This window comes from Aquarana catesbeiana, linkage group LG13 (genome assembly GCF_042186555.1).
Source record: "Aquarana catesbeiana isolate 2022-GZ linkage group LG13, ASM4218655v1, whole genome shotgun sequence".
Classification (NCBI taxonomy): Eukaryota; Metazoa; Chordata; class Amphibia; order Anura; family Ranidae; genus Aquarana; species Aquarana catesbeiana.
This window is the reverse complement of record NC_133336.1, coordinates 158,375,892-158,398,886: the sequence shown is the minus strand read 5'-3', so window position 1 is coordinate 158,398,886 and position 22,995 is coordinate 158,375,892. Positions and strand designations below refer to the sequence as shown.

Genomic DNA, 22,995 nt, shown 5'->3' with positions numbered 1-22,995 from the left:
GTCTTTTTTTGTTTGTTTAGCAAAATATTAAAACCCCAGTAGTGATTAAATACCACCAAAAGAAAGCACTATTTGTGTGAAAAAAATGATAAAAATTTTGTTTTAGGTATAGTGTTGCATGTACATGCAATTTTCATTCAAAGTGTGAAGTGTGAGAGCGCTGAAAGTTGGCTTGGGCAAGAAGGGGGATAGAAGTGCCCAGTAAGCAAGTGGTAATTATCTGAAGAAAAATTGCTAGCTCCAACAGGATAGTCACCAGGCATTACTCTCCTTTTAGGTAGATTTCCTTTTATTACCTGAAAATGGCATACCCCTTTAAAAATACGAATCTGTGAGAAAAATCTATTTTATTTCACATTTTTACAGAGTGTATCCTGCTACCTTACACCTGACCAGGAAATAACACTACCAACTGAGATGTTACCTAAAGAAAATGACAAATGCCTTTTATGTTTTATTATATATTTAATGAAAACATTTTCTGTATAATTTACAAAAACACATTCAAATTTAAAATGTATACAAAAGGCATTTTTTTCTCTTTCTGTATCACAAAAGTATACACTGATATTACAAAAATGAGACAGATATTGCAAAGCTCTTTTCAAGTGCAAAATCGTTTATACAAATAGGAGTAAAGACACTACAGGAAGCAGTTCCTGATAAATTATTTAAATAGCATATCTACAAAATACCCATAACACTAATCAGCAATACAAATAAAAATCATTTATACAAAAAAGCACTGTAATTACTAAAATATAGAAAAAATATCACAAAACTCTTTATTAAAAACAAGTTTAAATACTTTCCTGGGGGTACTCAGTCACTGTAACTATATACAGAACTGATTAACACTACAGTAGATTTTTTCTATACTTGTTAAATATCTCTCCAATTTTCTGCTCTTAAAATCAAAAACATTTTCTGAATCTCAGTCACACAATGAGGTAATATTGTACTTGAAGTTTTAAATCTGCTGGTTTACTCTTAATTATTTTGTACTTAAGCGGAGAAAGACTGTCTACCTGCCATAGTGTAATTAGGGTGTTATATGGCTATATGGAGACATATGGTTTACATTTAGTACAGAGAGTGTGCTGTACCTAACTCTCCACCCCTCTTGCCTTGCTCTCCCTCCGGTTCCTTAGCAAAATCAACATGCAGTCTTGCCTGAAGAAACATTTTAATAGTGCAGCCTGAACTGTATTTAAAAAATAAACAACTAGAACTAGATCTGACCTACCTTTGTTTTTCGTTTTTCAATATGAAGACAATTTATTTGTCTTTTTTAAAAATGTTTACCTGTATAGATTTTTTCAACTATCTTTTCTGTTTGTCTCCCTGTCTTTCTTAAGCAATTTACACACATGTAACATACTGTGTATGCCCGAACTGTGCTGTACCAAGTTAGAGTAATTGCATTTTGTTTTACAAATGAAGAAGTGCATAACTTGAATACACAGTTCATATGATGCACACTAAAATATAAGCGCACACACACACACACACACACACACACACATACTATATGTACATACACACTTACAGTCCGACATTAGCATCCATGCTGCAATATCACTAACAGCCTTCCACTTTAAGCATACACTCACACTCCAATACATTTTATGACAGTCATATCTACATCTGTATTCTATCTATTTATACTCTGGTGACTCCATTCTGAATAGCAGAAAGTTGCCTCTCCATAAGAGATATTTCTTTTTTTAAATGAACACATCTCTCCTTTTTTTTGCAATGAAGTAACCATTCCTGTAAAAGACATTTATGTGCACTATTTGCAATCGGTTTTTTTTTTGTTCAATTTCCAATACATAGCACTCAGAGTTCCAAAGCTTTTCCTGTTGTATTTTTAAGGGCAGTATCATATGCGATCATGTCTATTTTCTTTTTTTTTCCTTTCTGTAAATCATCTTCAATGAGGCACTTGTTCATGAATGTCTATTTCATTATGGCAGATTTGTGCCTAGCATAAAATTGCAATCGATCAAAATATTTCATAATTAGCCAATCATTTTCATAAGTTAAAGTTGCTTCCTTAGTTACAAGTCCTTGGAGTGGATTTATTTTTGCTTCAACAAGAAATAAAAAAATGGATGGAAGAAAGCATCTGAGAAATGATACACATCTAACATTTTCAAAAGTGCTATGAGGGTTCCTTAACATTCACTGAATGCATATGATCCAGGTTTATGAGTCTAAAGAAAGAGGAAAAATAATATTATTAAACTATATACTAAATCAATCTCATACAGTCATTACTTTCATTGTAATCAGAAGACTCTCATCCTTTAAATGTACCCCTGCCCTGTATACTCTTTAACTATGCAAACATGAGTGTGGCTAGCACTATGATAATCTCAATGAGAACAAGTTGTGCTTATCATAAAATAGGACGAGATATGGTCCTTTTGTTAGACAGCTACCTTTACCTTTAAGCACCTTTACCAATAAGCAAACAGATCTGCAGAATTCCAGAGAAAAGTGAACTTTATTTGAGATTTATAGTTGTGCCTTACTACTCTTTCTTGCAAAAGAAGCCTGTCAGAATAAATGTAAGAAAATTGCCACTCCCAACACCTTTTTGGAAATACATGCTATGTGGCTGTAATCCTCATTGTTCATTAGCTAGTAAGTCACTGACCTCTACCTCACCCAACAAGTCACCTGATACGCACATGCTTTTTCCCAGCTAGCGCCTCTGTAAGCAGTGAAGATAAGACCAGGATGATAGCTCTGAAGTATGTGACTTCCAAAACAGGTCAGCGTTCACAGCTCCCATTTTCTATCATCAGAAGGTCTGATTGTGGCTGCTAATAATGACTAGTTTGTTAAACTTTTTGCACAGAGCTATAATCATCCTTGCTTCACTATTGATGAGTTGCTGCCATGGAGCAAGAATAGGCATTCTTGGTCTCACAACACTTTATTGAACACAGGTTTGCTCTGTCAGAATGGCTTACTAACAAGAAAAGTACAGATAAAGATGACAGTCATGGGCCTTCCACCTTGAAAACAAGTCAGCAATGGGTGATGCCTTTTTTCCTGACAGTTTGCCTTTAGGCTAAACATATCCCCTTCATGTAAAAATTATATAAGTGATTGGGGCCCTATATTATACTTGCATGGAAAAAAAACTGCATACAATCTATTAAATCACATCAGTTTTTACCATGCAAGTTTATCATGGTGCAATTATAATACATATAAAACATTTGAGTTACTCACCTCTGCACTCGTATTTAAGATCCGAAAAGAACACCATCTCTTGTGAGAATACAAACAGTCCTAATCTTCCTCCAGCATATGTCTTATCATAAATAGGTCCTGAGTCAGCCATGATTTTTTTCCCTTCATACATTACAACACTAAAAAAAAAGAGAGATAGCATTAAATCATCAGCACAGCTTAATATTTCTTTTAATTCTAGTTTCCAAATATGGCAATGACAGAAAACATTTTCTTTCTTACCGAATGAATCCAGTCTTTGGTCTGTGGATTAAATGCCATCTGTAAGCAGTAAAATCTTTCCATCCTGTATGACGAGGGTCATGCCACAGAGTACGAACCTATAAAACACAAATTGGCATGAAAGGTATTTAATATTGGGAAAGGTGACATTTATCTTTTTCTAAATCATCTCCTGCATGATGCAGTACTAAGTAAATGTAATCAAATGTTTCTGGTAAATGATAAAGAGCCACTTACCTGTCCTTGTGTATTGCCTGTGTGCCACAAAGCATTTCGTAAGTGTTCTCCAGGTCCTGTTGTTGAGTTTACAACTTTTATAGAGAGACCAGAGTATCCCTGAGCTTTAGTGGGAGTTATGTCCCAGTAGGTCTGGGTAATTTGTTTCCACATAACCACATAAAATCTGCTGCTTGATTGGTAGCCAAACACAAAGCCAGCATAGTCATCATCCCTCTCAGTGTTGATGAAGAAGGTGCCACTGAAATCCACTGAACTAAACTCATCAAAACCTTAAAAGAAAAAAAAAAGTGGCCCTTTATTCTGTTTCTAAATTACATACATTTAAATTTACATTGAGATTGAAAGAGAAATAAAAGGGAAAACGTTTGTTTATACATATGTATATATAGATATATATAGATCTATATATAGATATATATATCTCTATAGATATATATATCTATATATAGATCTATATAGATATAGATATATCTATATAGATATATCTATAGCTATAAAAAAGTACACCGTTTAAATACCTTTACACATTTGGAATCAATTATGTGATCAATCAATTAATGCAATTGATCACATAGTTGATTCAAAATGTGTAAAGGTATTTAAACGGTCATATGTGTAGTTGGAACTTTAGAGGTGTGTTTGATCTGATGAAGGGTGTAAGCTTGTGAGCCCAAAACGGAAATCTATTTCCACATCATGTTACTCATGTAATTCCTGCTTGTTCAATAAGGAAACTTCAAGTGCAGCAATCCTGTGGACTTTTTCTTATATTCGGTCAGTGGGATGACCAGATTGCACTGCACTGATTGAACAATGGGTGCAGCTTCCACATGCTTTAAAAAATGTATATATATATCTATATAGATGTATATATCTATATATATTTCTAAATGTTTTTTTTTTTTTTTTTATAAGGGATCACATAATCTCAGTTCTTAGCTGCATAAGGGCTTGGAGAGGTGGGGTTCAGAGAAACAGCAGCACACTGATATACCCACTGAATGGCTGTTGGGGGGGGAGCAGCAGAAGTCTGAATATTGGAGGACACATTGGGATGTGTCCTCCAATAGCGTGGTCAGTTTGAAATATGAAAGCAGAGGGACTGGCAGGATCGCCAGGTATTTCACACAAAGGGAGAAATACAAAGAGAACAGGATACCTTTTAATACAAGTACAGGGTACTACAGGTACCTTTAAGGTTTTCAAAACCTTGCTTAGTTATATGATTTGTAACTATGTATGTACATGGGGGCAGCCATTGTTGCTCAGTGCACAGGCTCTGCTTGCTGCTTTGCAGTGCCTTCAGTGACTACTAGTCACATCAAAAATTACTTTTTAGTTATAGACTACTGTAAGAACTCAAAACCTGTGCTCACTAAAATATGTTATACTTTCCATTTAACTGGTCCTTACCAACAGCAATGCCAGGGTCACAGTTAACAGTCTGTACCAGCTCTTTTCCCTGGTGCCTGACCACCCAGTTAGGATCAATCTGTGATGTTCCTTTTGGATCCAGAGGCACCATTTGGAATTTACGAAAGTCAGTTGTGCTAATTTCATAATTCTCAGGGCAAACATCTTCAGCGTCTGGAATGTTGTCATTATCAAAGTCAAATTGACAGACATCACCACGTCCATCACCTAGTGGAGAAAGATCAAAGTTGAGAAAGATTAGTCTCATGTATTTTCTTATTGTAAGACATTCTGACAGATGCATTGGTTGCACCTTCATAAAATTCATAAGATCCTTCAACATTCATCTTACCATTACTATCAATCTGATCAGGATTAGGCACCAGCCTGCAATTATCTTTTTCATCTGGAATGCCATCGTTGTCATCATCATGATCACAAGCATCACCCTTGCCATCCTTATCATGGTCAGCCTGATTGGCATTGGGAATGTAAGGACAGTTGTCCAGGTTATTCTGATGACCATCCTCATCTATGTCTTCATTGCTGTCACATTTATCACCAATGAGATCAGAGTCAGAGTCAGTCTGGAATAGAATCAACGACAAGAAAATGTTAGGCCACTGTTTGATGGTGACATGGAGCAGAAGTAATCTCGTATGTTCCCACAAATATCTGCTTAGACAATAATACATAGTCACTGACATATGTACAACTAAGCTTATGATTATATATTGAAGTAGAATTGGGTACACAAGCTTTTTAGTCGTAAGTAAATGAAAGGAAAAGGGAATTAGGAAAACTCGTGCTGCTTTCTTGCTGGTACCTAGTAAGTCCGTAAAGTGGTACACTGCCAAGCAATGTCTTAGTACAAGAAATCCTCTCGGTCTTGGGAGCGCAATTACTAAAGCTGGTGGTTTACAAACAATAAAGTTGTTGTAGAGATTATGTAGTTATATTTTGGTGGGAAATGATCTACTGAAAGCAGAAAACCCTGTCTGTGTGAAGCACTGGAATTTATATGCGTGTTCAGCTTATAACTAAATGATAAAGTAAGATTAAAGCGGGGGGGATTTTGCAAACATAACTAATCCATGATGAGCAGAGTGGCACAGACTGGAAGATCTATACTAGTGATGCCTAAGGTCAGCTAATAGATTGATGTATGGTACAGGGAGACCTTAAGCGCTATGAAGATTAAACCAGAGGTTCACAATGTGAAACTGTGAGGTTTATTTATTAAAAAATTGCAGAAAGGAATGACTGCATATAGAAATACATCAGATTCGAACTAGCATTTTCTAACCTGCACTTAAAAAAAGACAGCTGGAACTTGGATAATTGAAGTGGAGAAGTTTTTTTTTCCTTTAACTCCATAGTTTATGAAGCACAATTCATGCTAAATGAAAACACAGTTTTTACCTGATCTGGATTGTGCTCCAAGGGACAGTTATCACACTGGTCTCCAATGCCGTCTTTATCTGTATCCTTCTGGTCTACATTGTATACATAAGGGCAGTTGTCTGCTTCATTGAGAATACCTGTAGTAAGATGACACAGGCAAAATAAATTAAGCACAATATTTTAAAGGGACTCTAACAGCAAGATCTGGAGGCGTGATTCTGAAAAATGTAGTAGACTGAACACATAAGCTCAACATTATGCATTATCTGTACTTGTCTTGTGCAAAATCTTTAAAGTAGAAGTAAACTCAAAGGCATACTTTGTACCTACAGGTAAGCCTATAATAAGGCTTACCTATAGGTACTGTAAATATCTCCTAAACGTGCACCGGCCTGCAAGTCAGAGTCTGCAGGAAGACGGGTAAAGATGGACGCTGCCTCCGGCGACTACATCACAGAGCTGGAGGGCTTCGTTTTCAGGTAAGTTTCACATAATGTGCTAGTATGTAATGCATACTAGCACTTTATGCCTTTACCTTGCAGATCCGGAAAAAAAAAAACACCCATCGGTTTACAACCGCTTTAATGTCTTAGGTCATATAAAAATATATGCTTTGCTGTGACACTATTTAAACTGGCAAATTGAAAATAGTACAGACAAATTGAATGAATGAATTAGTAGAAAACGAACCATCTCCATCAATATCCACAGAACAGGCATCTCCTTCCCCATTGCCATCAGTATCAGCCTGGTCTGGATTATGGTTGTATGGGCAGTTGTCACAGCGATCACCGACATCATCACGGTCTAAATCATACTGCGCAGGGTTGTATATAAATGCACAATTGTCCTGTAAAAGAAAGTAATGTGTTACAATTACTGTATCTCATATTTCAAACTTTCTTCTGTTGTAGTGCAGTAAGAGGAAAAACAAGCCAGTACAATGTTTCTCTAGCAACAGGGTCTTTATCTTCACAGCGGATTAGAAGTATCCTCTGGCCAAATGGGGAACATAATCTGTCTGGTGTTTTCTGGGTGTACCTCAAAGCCCCTAGGTGGTATCCACATAAGATGTCTAAATAATCTCAGATGACTTCTCTCTCTCTGAACAAACAATGCTCCAAAACACTTCTGAAGCATAACTGAACTCAAACTACTAAATAGTCCTGCTAGACAAAAAAAAATACTTTCAAGTAACTAAGCCAACTAAAGCTCTCTATCTAGTTCAGTCTGAGTATGTTTTAGTTTTCATAGGGCATACAGGTTTTCATGTTTAATGACAAGTGATATTTTTAGCAACGCCTCTGAAGTTTAGTAGGTCTTGTTGAAAAATGTCACTTAAATGCCAGAATGTGTGCATAGGATTTTAGGAAGGTAACATCTGCCTGTTGCAAACTTTGTTACCCTGCTGTTTGCAGGAAGCTCGGGGTCAATTTCACTTTCAAAGTCCACTCTTAGCAAAACACTTTATAGTATTAACCTAGCCAAAAGATTTCACAATTTACTGGGCAAATTTCACAACCTTATGATATTTTCTGCTTGAAAAGAGAAGCAGTGTTTACATTCCTGCTGTTTTGTTTAACTCAACAAGAAGCAGAGAAATCCAAAGCTTAGCAGTTATGAAAAACATGAATATAGTCTTTGTTTTCTTACCCTGTCATCTGGGATTCCATCATTATCATCATCGCTATCACAGGCATCTCCAATTCCATCTTTATCATAGTCTTCTTGGCCTGAGTTGGGGAGATTAGGGCAGTTATCCTACAAAAGAGAATTTTGCATTTTATTATGTGTTTATAACTGACAGCATTGCGAGGCTCTCTGTATACTCTCTGTTTTCTACATACAAGTAGTCTAATCATCTTACTTTTTTGCAATGATAGGTAGCATTGTCAACACACGTAAGGTTTTCATTAGGCCATCCATCCAAGTCTGTGTCTTCACCACATATAATGCCATTTCCAGCATAACCTGGTTTGCATTCACAACGGAACATGGGATCAGAGTAAAGGCCAAGGTATATGCATTTTGCATTCTTGTTACAATTGTGTGTTCCATCAAGACATGGGTTCCGAGGGATGCAGACCTGTTATAACAGAAAGATCAAGAGTCAGTAAAAGATGTTTTAGATCAGACTTCTAAAACATTTCTGTGCTTCATAAAAAAGTAAATTACATTTTATTTTAAATGGTATTATATATTTATTTATTTCAGGCACCATCAATTTACGCCCTCGCTTTTACATATACATTGTACATTCACATCAGTCCCTACCCTCAAAGAGTTTACAATATAAGGTCCCTAACTCACATTCATACATACTAGGGACAATTTAGACAGGATCCAATTAACCTACCAGTATATCTTTGGAGTGTGGGAGGAAACCGGAGTGCCCAGAGGAAACCCACGCAGGCACAGGGAGAACATGCAAACTCCAGGCAGGTAGTGTCATGGTTGGGATTCGAACCAGTGACCCTTCTTACTGCTAGGTGAGAGTGCTACCCACTACACCACTGTGCTGCCCATATATCCAAACAGATGCATTATTATCATTTTGTGTTATACTTTATCATATTGTGTATTATATATTACCATTTTTAATGTATTTATATAAATCATAAACTAGATCTTATATTAATATCCTATTATTATCTGATCATATTTAAATAAAGTAATTCTAAAGGAAAACATTTTTTTAAATAATAAACAAGGTATACTTACCTGCACTGTGCAATGTTTTTTCCTCATCTTCTTGGGTCCCCCGCAGATGCTCCTGGCTCCTCCTCACTGCCGAGTGCCCACCATAGCAAGCCGCTAACTATGGGGGTACTTGTGCGGGTTTCGCTCCTGAGCCACGCTCCTTGTGTCCACTGACACACAAAGTGCCGTTCAACCCCCTCTTCACCGGCTGTGACTGACAGCAGCAGAAGTCAATGGCTTCCACTGCTGCCTCGATCTCCAGTGAGGAGAGAGAGTGCAGAGGAGCTGCTGCTCTTGGGCACAATGCTGGATTGTAATTGGGCTCAGGTAAGTCAAGGAGGGTCTGGGGGGGCTGAAAGCAGAAGGTTTTTTCCCCCCAACGTAGAGAATGCATTACGGGAACCACTGTAATATACTTCTATATTAATATATACTTGTTAAACTTTTAATATATATATATATATATAGATAGATAGATAGATAGATAGATAGATAGATAGATAGATAGATAGATAGATAGATAGATAGATAGATAGATAGATAGATAGATAGATAGATATAGACATAGATATATATGCACAGAATCACCAAAATAAAACACTATACTCTTTGTTTTTTATCTTTCTCCAACTCTTTTGGAAACCCTTCCAGAATCAGGTACATTACATCACTGTGAAAAATAAAACATCAGGGATAATGCTTATTTTGTGAAAAAACTATGCTAAATTGAACTTAAAATACAGTTCTTTATTAATTATTCTAGTCACTTAGCTAGATTGTGCACAATGAAAGAAATAAACCACTGAGACAGAAATAAAAGTTACCTGCTTGTTTGCTTTGGCATCCACAATACTCTTGCCAAATGGTTGCGTGCCAGTGTATTGTGGAGGACAGGGAAGACAATTGTACCCGGGCTCTGTATTCTCACATCTGTGCACTCCATTAAGGTTAAAGCAAGCATCGGGCACCTCCTTGCACTATAAGGAAAAATAATGACACAATTTAAAGATTTCATTTCCTATTGTTGGCCTATCACACTGGATTGTTAATAAAAATATGTTAAACTTTTGCAACTCACCTCATCAACATCTGTACATTCAACACCATTTCCTCTATACCCTGTAGGGCAAGCACCACACTGCCAAGAGCCATCATCAAAGCTTGTGCATGTAACTCCAGCAAAACAAGGATTTGATAAGCATCCATCTAAATTGGGGTTAATCAACAGGAAAATTAGCCTGGTGGATAAGGGCAAACAGAAAATGTTAAATTATTTGTATTTTAATGACTTACCAATGGGACAGTCCTGCTTATTGCAAATGCGGCTATCAGCATTATCTCCAAGGCAGGCTTTACCACCAAACTGGGGCTTGGGATTGTTGCAGAGACGCTCTCGTTTCTGAACACCACCTCCACATGTCACACTGCAAATGTCCCAGGGTGACCATGGTCCCCACTGACCATTAACTAGAACAAAAATATCATAACTCAGATTTAATTGTTCCTCCATACTGTCTACAATTACTATTCATGGTATAAACAAAGAAAGATCTGTCAAGAGAGAAACTTTTCACTAATGTGACCTTTACAAGAATTTAATTTCTCAAACTCTGGAAACTTGACACAACTTATTTCTTTGTTTCCCTCAAATAATTTCAGGGTGGTATTTGAATCATGGTGCATATTTGCCTACAAAGATCACAGGGTAAATAAAGTCAATGTAAAAAAATGGTACGCACTTGGACAAGGATCTTTTTGACATGGCTTATTCTCTCTTCCTTCACCCACACAATGCTTGCCATTCAGCTGTGGAACAGGTGAATTGCAAAGACGGATTCTAGTCATCATTCCACTTCCACAAGTGACAGAGCATGAGGACCATGGTGACCAGTGACTCCATCCACCATCTTGTTTAACTGAAAAGATAAATTTACACTCTGTATTTCTATTTAAAGAAAAAACAAGGATTATTACTTTGCATAGTATATTACTAAGAATAAACATATCTAAACTCTGAATGTGTGTACCATTAAACCCTATCCTGATTTATTTACTGTAAGACCGGTAAGGATGTGGAATTCTCTTCCACAAGCAGTGGTTTCAGCGGGGGGCATCGATAATTTTAAAAAACTATTAGATAAGCACCTGAACGACCACAACATACAGGGATATACAGTGTAATACTGACATAAAATCACACACATAGGCTGGACTTGATGGACTTATCTTTTTTCAATCTCGCCTACTATGTATATGAACTCTAAATATCAAAAGCCTTCTAGGTGAATATTGATATCTGTAAGAAGTTCAAATCACTAATTTAAACACCACTTCATAAAAGAGACTAAGATTTGCATAATAGGGGACATTTTGGGAAAAAATCAGAATACATGCTTTTGTTCCCCATATATTAAAATATTTCTAATAAGCTACAGTTGGAATCTGAGCAACTATAGGGACACTTCTACTCTTTTTTTTTTTTTACTTTAGCTTTTATATATCTGTTCCCCCTAATATACTGAATAATTAACTGCTGGGTATAACAAATACTTACATCGTTTATCACATTCTTGTATTGTGCAAGATCTGGTCTGGACAGAGGACCCTTCACATCGGTTATTAAGGCTATCACAAGATCGGCCCCTTTGCTGGACACCATGGCCACATGTTACAGAGCAAGGAGTCCAATCCGACCATGGAGACCAACCATCTTCAGGAGAGTCACTTGCTGTAAAGAATAAAAAGCATGATGGGTGATGTTATCTATAATGATCAATATGTCTTGATAATGTGATGTCTCTTTTTGATATGCTGTCATTGGCAACTCATTATTCTATCTCTAAAAGGTGATAGATTCTATATCTAATTTATTGTTGTGTGACAATAATACAACATAAATAATTAGGAACAGTAGGTAGCAGCGCTAACAGCAATAATATTTAACCCAAGTGCTTAGACATAAATTGTGATAACTAACATTAGCAGCAGCAAGTGCTTCGCAGATCATTTTTACACCGAGGACTTTCATCTAGAGAATACTGTCTGGGAAAGAGCTGGGTCATGTGACAGCTAAATATCGATTAAGAAAAAGCATTTGAATGGTATATAATCTGGCTGCCTTTGTGACCCGTGTTTGGCGAGATCTGTACCGTTGCTGACCACCTTCGTAGGGTTTGCTGGAGTATCGCCCCCCTTGATTTTCTTCTGGATAAAGGCCCTGGCCCGGTAACAGGTCGCAGGCTTATAGAGCTTGCCTTTGGGTAAGCGAGCATTCTGTGTGGTGTCATCACTGTGGGTGCGGTGGAGGATCCACCAATCAGTGTATTGGAAGAATATCCACATTGGCTTAAGGCTTTGAGCACTTTCTAACTATACAGATGGACATTTTTTCTACTTTTATGTTAGTTATCACAATTTATGTCTAAGCACTTGGGTTAAATATTACTGCTGTTAGCGTTGCTACCTACTGTTCCTAATTATTCTCGTGTGTATCTCACCTTTAGCAGCTGCTTTGGTTTTTTGCTTTTGTTTTCATCTACTTTAGGATATAATAATATTTTCAAATTTATATTTTCAATTTATTAATCTATGTGATATAGCGCAGTATTTTTTTATGTTAATAATACAACGTATCATATGCATCATGCTTGACACTGGATTATGGTTAGTTTAACAGTTTAATTCTATTAAATACAGAAATGCATGTTTAAACAGAAAAAAAAACACACATAAATCATAAATGAAAAGCTATTTAAGCAATTACATAAAGTATCATAATCTGTACAAGCTGAGAATCTGTTGGCTAGAAGTTCCATACATGCCAAAAGAACAGAAATATGAAGTGCACAGGACCAAGCAGGTCCTAACTCTTGGAATTCTGCACTTGCAGCTGTCTTACTTTCACAATAGCTATTTTATCTCTGTCCTGAATCAACTTGTTCAGCATTTACAAGATTAATATCTGCATATTTGTCATTACGCTTTTTGAAAATGAGGTGTTGAGCCTAAGGCTGTAGATACACCTCCTCTACCAAAAAAAATGCTTAAGGTGGTATGTTAAATGTATGAATCACCAGTTTTAAGAACATCAGAAATGCTGCTGGATCAAAAGCCTGTTCTTTACTATTAGAATGAGCTTTGTTTTAAATTTTACATAACTACTTTTATTTTTAAAAACAAAGGTCTTTCTGCTTTTAATAAATATACTATTAGTATATTGTGCTATAACAAGTTGCAGCTGCCAAATAAAATTTTGTGAACAACACCATGCTTCTTCACAGTAGCAAATAGATACTTACGCCAACACCTGGGGCAGCATTCTCCATCAGGAATTGTGGCATTGGTGCAGGGTATTAGTGGGCAAGAAACTTTCCGACAAATAACCACTGAATTCTGGAATGAAAATGTAGTCATCAGCATCCAACAATAATGAAACTGCATCTAGGCTGTTGCAATAATTATCAGTAACTACATTTTAGCATCTCCAAAGGAATATTACCCTCTGTAATATAAAATGTAAATGTTTTTTGTTCATGTGTGGACTTTCTGTTCTGAAAAAAGGCCGAAAGCACCAAAAGACATGGTTGGCAAAGTAGGGGTCGACATAGGTAAGTGTTCTAGGAGGAGGGGACCTTCACTTCTACATATCCTTTATAGCAGAAAAGGTGCCTTTTTTTACTGGAGGAAACCTCCTAATATATTGACTATATCTAGCCAAGCAGTTTATTAAATTTATTTGCAAAGTCTATTACTGATAACAGCTAAAAGTGGCTAATGAAAGGGAGAACGAGCAAGAGAGATATTGGAAACAAATTATTACCTGACATGTACACTCAGTACAGCTGTCCACGGTCCACTCATCCATGTTGTTATATTTGACCCCATTATGCATGCACACACCACCTGGTGTCACCTTAACCTTCACCACTTCAGCAATAAGCATATTTTCCTCTGTCTGAAAAAAACAAAAGGCCACATTATATAACTTGTATCACTTCCATGTAGCTTTATCATCAAAAGCAACTTATATTTTACTCACAACTTTCTGAATTTTTGCCTGGAGATTCGAGATCACTGCTTTAAGTCCTTTCATCTCATAAAACATATTTTTCAGTTCATCGCAGGAAATGCCACATACACCATCAACATCCTTTGTCTTATGTCCAATGTAATTGGTTCGGATAGCTGGACGAGAGTCATTGACTGAGTTCTCCAAATCATAATTTGCTGCAACAGTAACAAAAAATAAGTTCACCATTTGTTTATTTTTGCATTCCACATTAGAGAAAGTACTTTTTTTATTTTATTTATTTATATGTTCAATTCTAAAAAAATATTTTATGTATTGTTTTTCTATTCAGTTGGGTGGATGAAATCATATTAGGGCACAAGCATTTAAGACATGTTATATTAATACCTAAAAAAGACATAAACCTATTTGTTTTGGCACTTGTAAACCTAAAATAACATCAATAAAAACATTAAACCTGAGATGAGAGATGTTTACCTGCTGTTATTATTTATTCTATTCACCTTTGACTGTTTTTTTTTTTTTTTTGTTCTTTTAGCAAAAAACAGACAAGAAAACAACCTATTGAAATTCAGATCTAACCATGTTCTACTAATGACAGATGTTTTTTTGGCAAAGGATTTTTGTGGTTAAGCATTATTCAGAAATCCATATCTTGTCTATATTAAACTGATCCAAATGGTCAAAGATCAGCAGCATATTAACATTCAACCATATCTCTTATACACACATGTGTATACTTACAGCTGGAGCAGCCTTTGTTTCTAAGAATAACATCCATACTGGTTCCGAAAACAAAACGCAGGTTCTGTAGAACACCCTGTGAATACAAAACCAGGAGTCAGTTTTTATCTTATCCTAACATGTCTTAGTAGAAATAAGGTATGCAAGATTTCTAAAAATAGACAATAATCCTTTGCAGCATCCATTATACAAAGAACTGTATAGCAATCATCGTTTCACCTTAAAGTTACTGATCCATGTGTTTGTCCTACATAGACTCCCAACTTGTAGCTTTTGGCCTTAACTTACCTGGAAATTATCTTTCACACCTCCCTTTGCAATTCTCATTTGAGCAGTGCTTGCCAAGTCTCCAGAGAGAAAATGATGGATGGGCACATCAAGCTCAGCGTTTTCCATCTTGTCACATCCTACATAAAGTTGAGCCCGATCTTCCTGCACAAAAAGAGTAATGTTCTTCCAGTGGCCTGTAGCCAGCCTGGCTTCTTCAACAGACACCACCTGCTGCTTGTCTTCTGTGCTGATACTCAAGTCCAATGTTCCAGCTTCCCCATTGGATGTGAGGCTGAAAACATGTCCTGTGCCATCTTTTCTTTCGATAGACAAGAGCGCTCCTCTAGTCTTCTTTATTTGACGTAAAGTAGCCAATAAAATAAAGCCCCGCTCAGCTCGAACACTGTCCAGCAGATCTTGAAATTTTTCCTCCGGCACTGGAGGTATAAGATTAGGATTCTCTATTCTATAAGCTGGGCTTGATGGATCAGGACCCTTTACCAAAGAAACACCTTGAGATTTGCGAGAGCTCGGCTTGCGACTGATTCCAGTTATTTCAAACAGATCAAAGACGCTGTTGTCATCTGCTCTATTCTCTGTGGTAGTAAAAAGAGAAGATTGTTTAAAACTAATCAAGAAAGACCAACATATCTAATAATTTTCCAGCTAAAATTCCTATCAACACTATTCAATAAAACTAAAATTTCCATAACATACTGCATATGGCCTTTACATTTGTGATAGTAATCTAACACCAGAGGAAGGTTGTAAAAAGACACAACAGAAATAGAATATAAATGCTATGCTTCAAGAATGTATAATGTTTTATTTTGGCCTGGCATAAAGTATCAAAAACTGACATTAATAATAAAAAATAACACACAATTAATAACAATTGATATTAAAGAGGATAACTGAATCACTTGTTTATAAAACATTCAATATTTCATACCTGATGCTTGTTTTGTGTGGGGAACTGCCAGCATTAATAACAGGAAAATACCCTTTGTTAGTACCATTGTGCAAAATCAATCAAGGGTTCTAAAAAAGAAAAAAAAAAGAGTATGTCCATAAAGGTAATATCAAGCTTCAACACATTACTTAAGTTTACTGCTATCATTACTAGCCAGCTCACTAACTTGTACAGCAGTCCATTGTACTTGTCAAAATTAAATATTTCATAACAAAGCTTTAATTATGTATTATTTCTTTATTAGTGGCATTATATATGCAGCGCCATACATACTGTATATCCCTATCTCACTCGCATACATACACCTACTGGGGCCAATTTAGACAGAGCCAGTGAATCTACAAGCATGTGTTTGGAATGTTGGAGAAAACCCACACAAGCACAGGGAGAATAAACAAAATGCAGAGATAGAAGTAAAAGAGATAAAGTCACAGGAAAGAAAGAGAGAGAGAGAGAGAGAGAGAGAGAGAGAGAGAGAGAAACAACTGTGGACTTATAAATCCATTGCATGGACTCATTCATCCCTCCTGTTTATTATGCCTTACTCCCCCCCACCACACACACACACAAGATTGTCCTTGGAGCCCCCCCCCCCCCAAACCAAACAAACTCAATCACTTTGACAATGATGTATTTGGACCGGTCAAGTCAATACAGCTTATTTGAATTGAATTGGAGAGAGAGAAAAAGGGGGAAGAAAGAAAGCATGAGAGGGGGGAGAAAAAAAGGAAGAGATAGAGCTGGGGGGGGGGGGGTATAGACAGAAGGAGAGAGAAGGAGAGAACAAGAGGGGGGAAGAAAGGGAGTGGGGTGGAGAGGAGAGAAGAAGAGAGGGGGGGAGGGAGTAGCAGAGAGTGAGAGAAAGAGAGGGGAAAAGAAAAAAAGAGAAAGATAGGGGAAGAAAGAGAGTTAGAGGGAAAAAGAGAGGGAGTGAAAAAAGAAAGATTGAGTAGGGGAAAGAAAGAGAGATAGGGGAGAATGAGAGATAGAAAGAGGGGGGAAAAGAAAGAAAGAGAGAACAAGAAGGGGAAAGTGGAAGAGGGGGGGGGGGAAGAGAGAGAGATAGAGAGAGAGAGAGAGAGAGAGAGAGAGAGAAAGGGGGGACGGGAGAGAGTGAGAGAGATGGAAAGAGAGGGGAAAAGAAAGAGAGAGAATGAGAGGGTAAAAGAAAGAAAGAAAGTGAATGAGAGGGGGAAACAAAGAAAGAGAGGATAAAAGAAAGAAAGACAGAAATAAATAAGGAGAATGAAAGTGGAAATGAAAGATAGAAAGAAAGAGAAAGAAAGAAAGAAAGAGAAAGAAAGATAGAAAGAAAGAAAGAGAAAGAAAGAAAGAAAGAAAGAAAGAAAGAAAGAAAGAAAGAAAGAAAGAAAGAAAGAAAGAAAGAAAGAAAGAAAGAAAGAAAGAAAGAAAGAAAGAAAGAAAGAAAGAAAGAATTACATATTGAGTGTAAGATCTGGAAAAGAGCCCTACTTGTACTTGTTCCTGGTACCTGTGCTAGTTCTATACACAGTACAGAAGGGATTGTATTTACAAACATCTGCAGATAAACAATGTGCTATCTCATACAGGGACAAATCCCATTTCTGAAATATTTTCCTTTTACAGTGATAAAGTAAAACAATATAAAGTATAACTAAACTACCTTCAAACACAAAACCAAAGCAAGTAAAAAAACAACGATGAAAATGCCAGTAATAAAACTTATCTCCATACATTTAGCTGCAAAACTATGAATGGAATCAGGTAACCGTCCCTACAGGCTAGAAGTAGCGATAAGCCGGCGAATTATACTCCAGACATAAGCAGAGGCTCTCATGCAGTAGCACAAGAAGTAAAGAGAAGTGAGGCAGGCAGGCATTCCTCTTACATTCTTCTGTGCCAAGGTCGCTGTGCGTCTCCAGGTCTCTGGTATGTAGATGAATGTTATTCCTCCTCCTGGACGAGCTTCTTTCCAAGTGATTTCTGAGTCGCTTTGAGCAGTTCCATATAAAGCAGTCCAGACATTCCTGGAGGGCGAGCCAGCCAATCACAGGCCAGGAGGCAGGAAACGGGCTTCTGTTTATTCTATTACCTCACAACATTAGGGAGAGACACAACTATCACACATTCAACGTGGATATGATCCTCTGACGCATGCTGAGGAATGTCTTAATGATACAGCTCCATTTTTTATTCAAAACACGGGGGGATGCCAAGGAAGGCAGGCATGCAGGAAAAGCAGCCTACATATCCATATATATACACCGGGATTAGTCTGAGCAATAAACATCAATTCTAAGAAGCCTTGTATGAAAGTTAATGTATAAAAGGTGTGAAAAGTCACAGATAACGACGAACACATCCTGTTTTGGAGACTAAATAACTCTTATCTCTTCCCTAAATGATAGAAAAAAGAAAGTAAAAAAAAATTACCACAGTGTAATTTATAAATAACCTTTCTTTTTGTGAACACGTCTGGGACAGCAATAAAGGATGTGCAAGTTTTCTTCCATCCAGTAAGTGGCGCTGTGTCATCATACAGATACAGATGGAGTGGCGTTTATCCTCTAATTGACTCCATCAGTGTCTCAGAAGGAACAGCTTTCTGATTGCAATCAGTACCGGGGCAAAGTCATCTAATGCCCCCAGGGTCAACATACCAAGTTGTGTCCCCCCCCCCCCAAGATGTATGAGCATTATGTGTCAACAAAAATCCCCTCTTCCTCAAAAAAATGAGCATAACCTGCATGCTTACCCATAAACATAAATCCCCCCGCCCCCCTAGTACAAATCCACCCTCCTTCTGAATTACCCATCTCCCAGGTTAAATCTCTGTCCCCCCAGCTTAAATCCATTCTCCCCCATATACCCCCATCACAAATCCCCCCTCCCAAAAAAAAAAAAAAAATTTCCATTCCTAGCACAAATCCTCTACCCCTCAAATGTCCCCTCCATGCACAAATCCTTTCCCGCCAACTCCAAATTCCTCCCTTCCAGCACAAATTCACCTCCCCTAATCCCCCAACCTAGGACAAATCTCCCACAAATTTCCCCTCCTAGTACAAATAGTCCCCAATCATCCCTACTAGCAAAATACCCCCTCCCCCCAAAAAATAAGATAAATTCCCCTCTACCATTTTAATTTGATCTCACAACCCCCCCAAAAAATTCTTCTACAGCAGAAATTCTCTTCCCCCATCGCCCCTCCCAACACAAACCCCCCCCTCCTAGCACAAATCCCTTCTCCCCAACTCCAAATACATCCCCCAATCCTCCAACCTAGCACACATCCCCCATATAAATTTCCCCTCCTAGTACAAATACCCCCAATCATCCCTACTATATTCCCCTCCACCATTTAGGTTTATCTCACACACACCCCAAATCCACCCTCCTGCAGCACAAATCCTCTTCCCCCATCTCCCCTCCCAATACAAATCCCCCAAATCACCACTCCTAACACACCTTCCCAAATTTGCCCTCCTAGAATAATTCTTACCAACTTCTGCCCCCCCCCCCCAAATTCCCCTTCTCAACACAAATCCCCTCCCCCAATCTCCTTGTGGTTCCCCCACCTCACATGATATAACAGTGCCCAGGGCAGCTGTCCCTCCTGCCCACCCCTTGTCACAGTGACTACATTGTTACAGCAGAAGTAATGTTTTCTGAGCCTGATGAAGGGATCCTGTGAGGCTCCAAAACGTTGCTTCTGCTGTAACAAGGTGATCCCTGAATAAAGTTTTGGATCCATTCTGGAGATTCATAGTGTGCTGGTTACATTCTCTCACTCTAACTATCAATGGCTACAGCTGGTGGTCACTACAGCATTGATATTAGTGCTGAAGACCAGTTTATCTGTTGCTGCAAACCAAAGAACACGGAGGAGAGATGGGTTTGCTTTAAGAGCATATTAAATAAGGGCATTAACCAATGTATCCCATTGGGTAATACATTTAAAAGAGCGAATGGCTACAAATGCATAAAAATGCATATAAAAGCAAAGGAGAAGGCCTTCAAAAAATACAAGGTTGAGGGATCATCCTCAGCATTCAGACTTTATAAAGAATGCAACAAGAAATGTAAGGGTACAATTAGGGTGGCTAAGATAGAACATGAAAGACACATAGCGGAGGAGAGCAAAAAAATCCCAAGAAATTCTTTAGGTATGTAAACAGTAAAAAAGGGAGGACAGACCATATTGGCGTCATAAAGAATGATAAAGGACATCTGGTTACAAAGGATGGGGAGATGTCGAAGGTATTGAATTTATTCTTCTCCTCAGTCTTCACAAGGGAATCGGGGGGCTTCAGTAACCAAAACTGCAGTGTTTATCCTCATGACAGATCACAGAAAGCACCTCCAAGGTTAACAGAGGACAGAATTAAAATTAGACTTGGGAAATTTAACATTATTAAATCACCAGGACAAGATGGCTTGCATCTGAGGGGACTTAGGCGAACTAAGTCAAGTAATTTTTACTGACAGTCTACTGACTGGAATGGTACCGAATGATGGAGAAAAGCCAATTTAGCACTAATATTTAAAAAGGGCCCAAAATACATCCCTGGGAATTACCAGTTAGCCTAACATCAAGCTCTTGGTAGGGACAATAAGGGACTATATACAAGATTTTAGTAACGAGAATTGTATCATTAGCAGTAATCAGCATGGATTCATGAAGAATCGTTCTTGCCAAACCAATCTATTAACCTTCTATGAGGAGGCGAGTTGCCATCTAGATAAAGGAAGGCCCATAGACGTGGTGTATCTGGATTTTGCAAAAGCATTTGACACAGTTCCCCATAAACGTTTACTGTACAAAATAAGGTCCGTTGGCATGGACCATAGGGTGAGTACATAGATTGAAAACTGGCTACAAGGGCAAGTTCAGAGGGTGGTGATAAATGGGGAATGCTCGGAATGGTCAGGGGTGGGTAGTGGGGTCCCCCAGGGTTCTGTGCTTGGACCAATCCTATTTATTTTGTTCATAAACGACTTGGAGAATGGAGTAAACAGTTCAATCTCTGTATTTGCGGACGATACTAAGCTAAGCAAGACAATAACTTCTCCGCAGGATGTGGAAACCTTGCAAAAAGATCTGAACAAATTAATGCAGTGGGCAACTGCATGGCAAATGAGGTTTAATGTAGAAAAATGTAAAATAATGCATTTGGGAGGCAAAAATATGAATGCAATCTATACACTGGGGGGAGAACCTCTGGGGGAATCTAGGATGAAAAACGACCTGGGGGTCCTAGTAGATGATAGGCTCAGCAATGGCATGCAATGTCAAGCTGCTGCTAACAAAGCAAACAGAATATTGGCATGTATTAAAAAGGGGATCAACTCCAGAGATAAAACAATAATTCTCCCGCTATACAAGACTCCGGTCCGGCCGCACCTAGAGTATGCTGGTCAGTTCTGGGCACCAGTCCTTAGGAAGGATGTACTGGAAATGGAGCGAGTGCAAAGAAGGGCAACAAAGCTAATAAAGGGTCTGGAGGATATTAGTTATGAGGAAAGGTTGCGAGCACTGAACTTATTCTCTCTGGAGAAGAGACTCTTGAGAGTGGATATGATTTCAATTTATAAATATTGTACTGGTGACCCCACAATAGGGATAAAACTTTTTTGCAGAAAGTAGTTTAACAAGACACGTGGCCACTCATTAAAATTAGAAGAAAAGAGGTTTAACCTTAAACTACGTAGAGGGTTCTTTACTGTAAGAGCGGCAAGGATGCGGAATTCCCTTCCACAGGCGGTGGTCTCAGCGGGGAGCATCAATAGTTTAAAAAAACTATGGATAAGCACCTGAACGATCGCAACATACAGGGATATACAATGTAATACTGACATATAATCGCACACATAGATTGGACTTGATGGACTTTTTTCAACCTCACCTACTATGTAACTATGTAACTGCCAACCAAGTGCCAAATGCTCTTTGTGCAAGTATTTCTTCCAAATACTACAAAGTACCCAACTTAGGCCCCACCTACATGTAAGCCTTAAAGTTTTCTGTGAAAATAAAAGGCACTAAAGCACACTTGAACAATGGGACAAATGTAACAAATACACACAATACAGTTTATAAACTGTAGTCAAAGCTAAGGTCTATTCAGAAAATTCATAAGGTAAGGTGCAGCACAAGAACAGGTAAATTAATAATACAATGATAAATGCAGTATTAAAAAAGCAATCACAAAAAAGTCCAACAAGTGAGGGGAAGAGGACTAAAAGTTCCAGCAAGCACCAAGAGGATTCCAAGTGACACTCAAGAAGATAATGGTGACAGACCCTCCACCTTCAAAGCAATCGCTTCGCTCACCTTAAGGACTGGACCACTGAATTAACAGATGGTCAAATAGGCAGGTCCTTTCATAGGGTAGATGATCCAGGCAAAGACAGGAACTCCAGTAGATTCTCCGAAATATACAAAAGGTGAAGCAAAAACAACTCTAAGTGCTCACTGTGGATCAGTTACAAAGCAGCTTAATTTTAAAAATGGTTAATCACAAACGGCTATTCAGAAAATTAATTTGATGGATTTCCACTTTGTTCTGTAGGATCCAATATTTTGTAGCTTTACCAACACAGACATTACATTTACAAATGGTGCAAAGAAAATGTTATTTCAACGGGATTAGGCTTCAGCAGCATCTCACAGGCTAGAATAATTGGTCTTTTCTTTGAAAACATTTCTGGGGTAATTCCGCCAACTACCATGAGGGTGTGCTGCAGTGCT

At 37.8% G+C, this 22,995-nt stretch overlaps 1 protein-coding gene across 2 annotated transcripts; it reads right to left on the bottom strand.

Annotated features, from left to right (window-relative positions):
• Positions 1 to 445: 445 nt before the first annotated feature.
• Positions 446 to 18,287, bottom strand: THBS1 (thrombospondin 1). Of its 2 annotated transcripts, none has more exons than XM_073609337.1 (22): positions 18,136 to 18,287; positions 16,245 to 16,333; positions 15,311 to 15,888; positions 15,023 to 15,098; positions 14,288 to 14,475; positions 14,069 to 14,203; positions 13,548 to 13,641; positions 11,804 to 11,977; positions 10,989 to 11,165; positions 10,543 to 10,716; positions 10,328 to 10,455; positions 10,074 to 10,226; positions 8,417 to 8,635; positions 8,203 to 8,310; positions 7,240 to 7,399; positions 6,568 to 6,686; positions 5,498 to 5,732; positions 5,146 to 5,373; positions 3,730 to 4,001; positions 3,493 to 3,590; positions 3,250 to 3,389; positions 446 to 2,219 (listed from the first exon to the last, which is right to left on the bottom strand). In XM_073609337.1, exons 2-22 carry the CDS (start codon positions 16,309 to 16,311, stop codon positions 2,212 to 2,214), a joined length of 3,531 nt encoding a protein of 1,176 aa, XP_073465438.1. In that variant the 5' UTR covers positions 16,312 to 16,333; positions 18,136 to 18,287; the 3' UTR covers positions 446 to 2,211. The 2 variants fall into 2 exon arrangements, with proteins under 2 accessions (XP_073465438.1, XP_073465439.1); XM_073609338.1 differs by lacking the exon at positions 18,136 to 18,287 and adding an exon at positions 17,982 to 18,109.
• Between the last annotated feature and the right edge of the window lie 4,708 nt (positions 18,288 to 22,995).

Excerpts from the sequence above, each read along its gene's own strand:
- THBS1 (XM_073609337.1), bottom strand. The coding sequence starts at position 16,311 with ATGGTACTAACAAAGGGTATTTTCCTGTTATTAATGCTGGCAGTTCCC. Across the intron at positions 13,642-14,068 it reads GTACTGAGTGTACATGTCAG|AATTCAGTGGTTATTTGTCG; the intron begins GTAATAATTTGT and ends TTTTCATTCCAG. Across the intron at positions 11,978-13,547 it reads ATGCTGCCCCAGGTGTTGGC|CAAGTGACTCTCCTGAAGAT; the intron begins GTAAGTATCTAT and ends TATTCTTTACAG.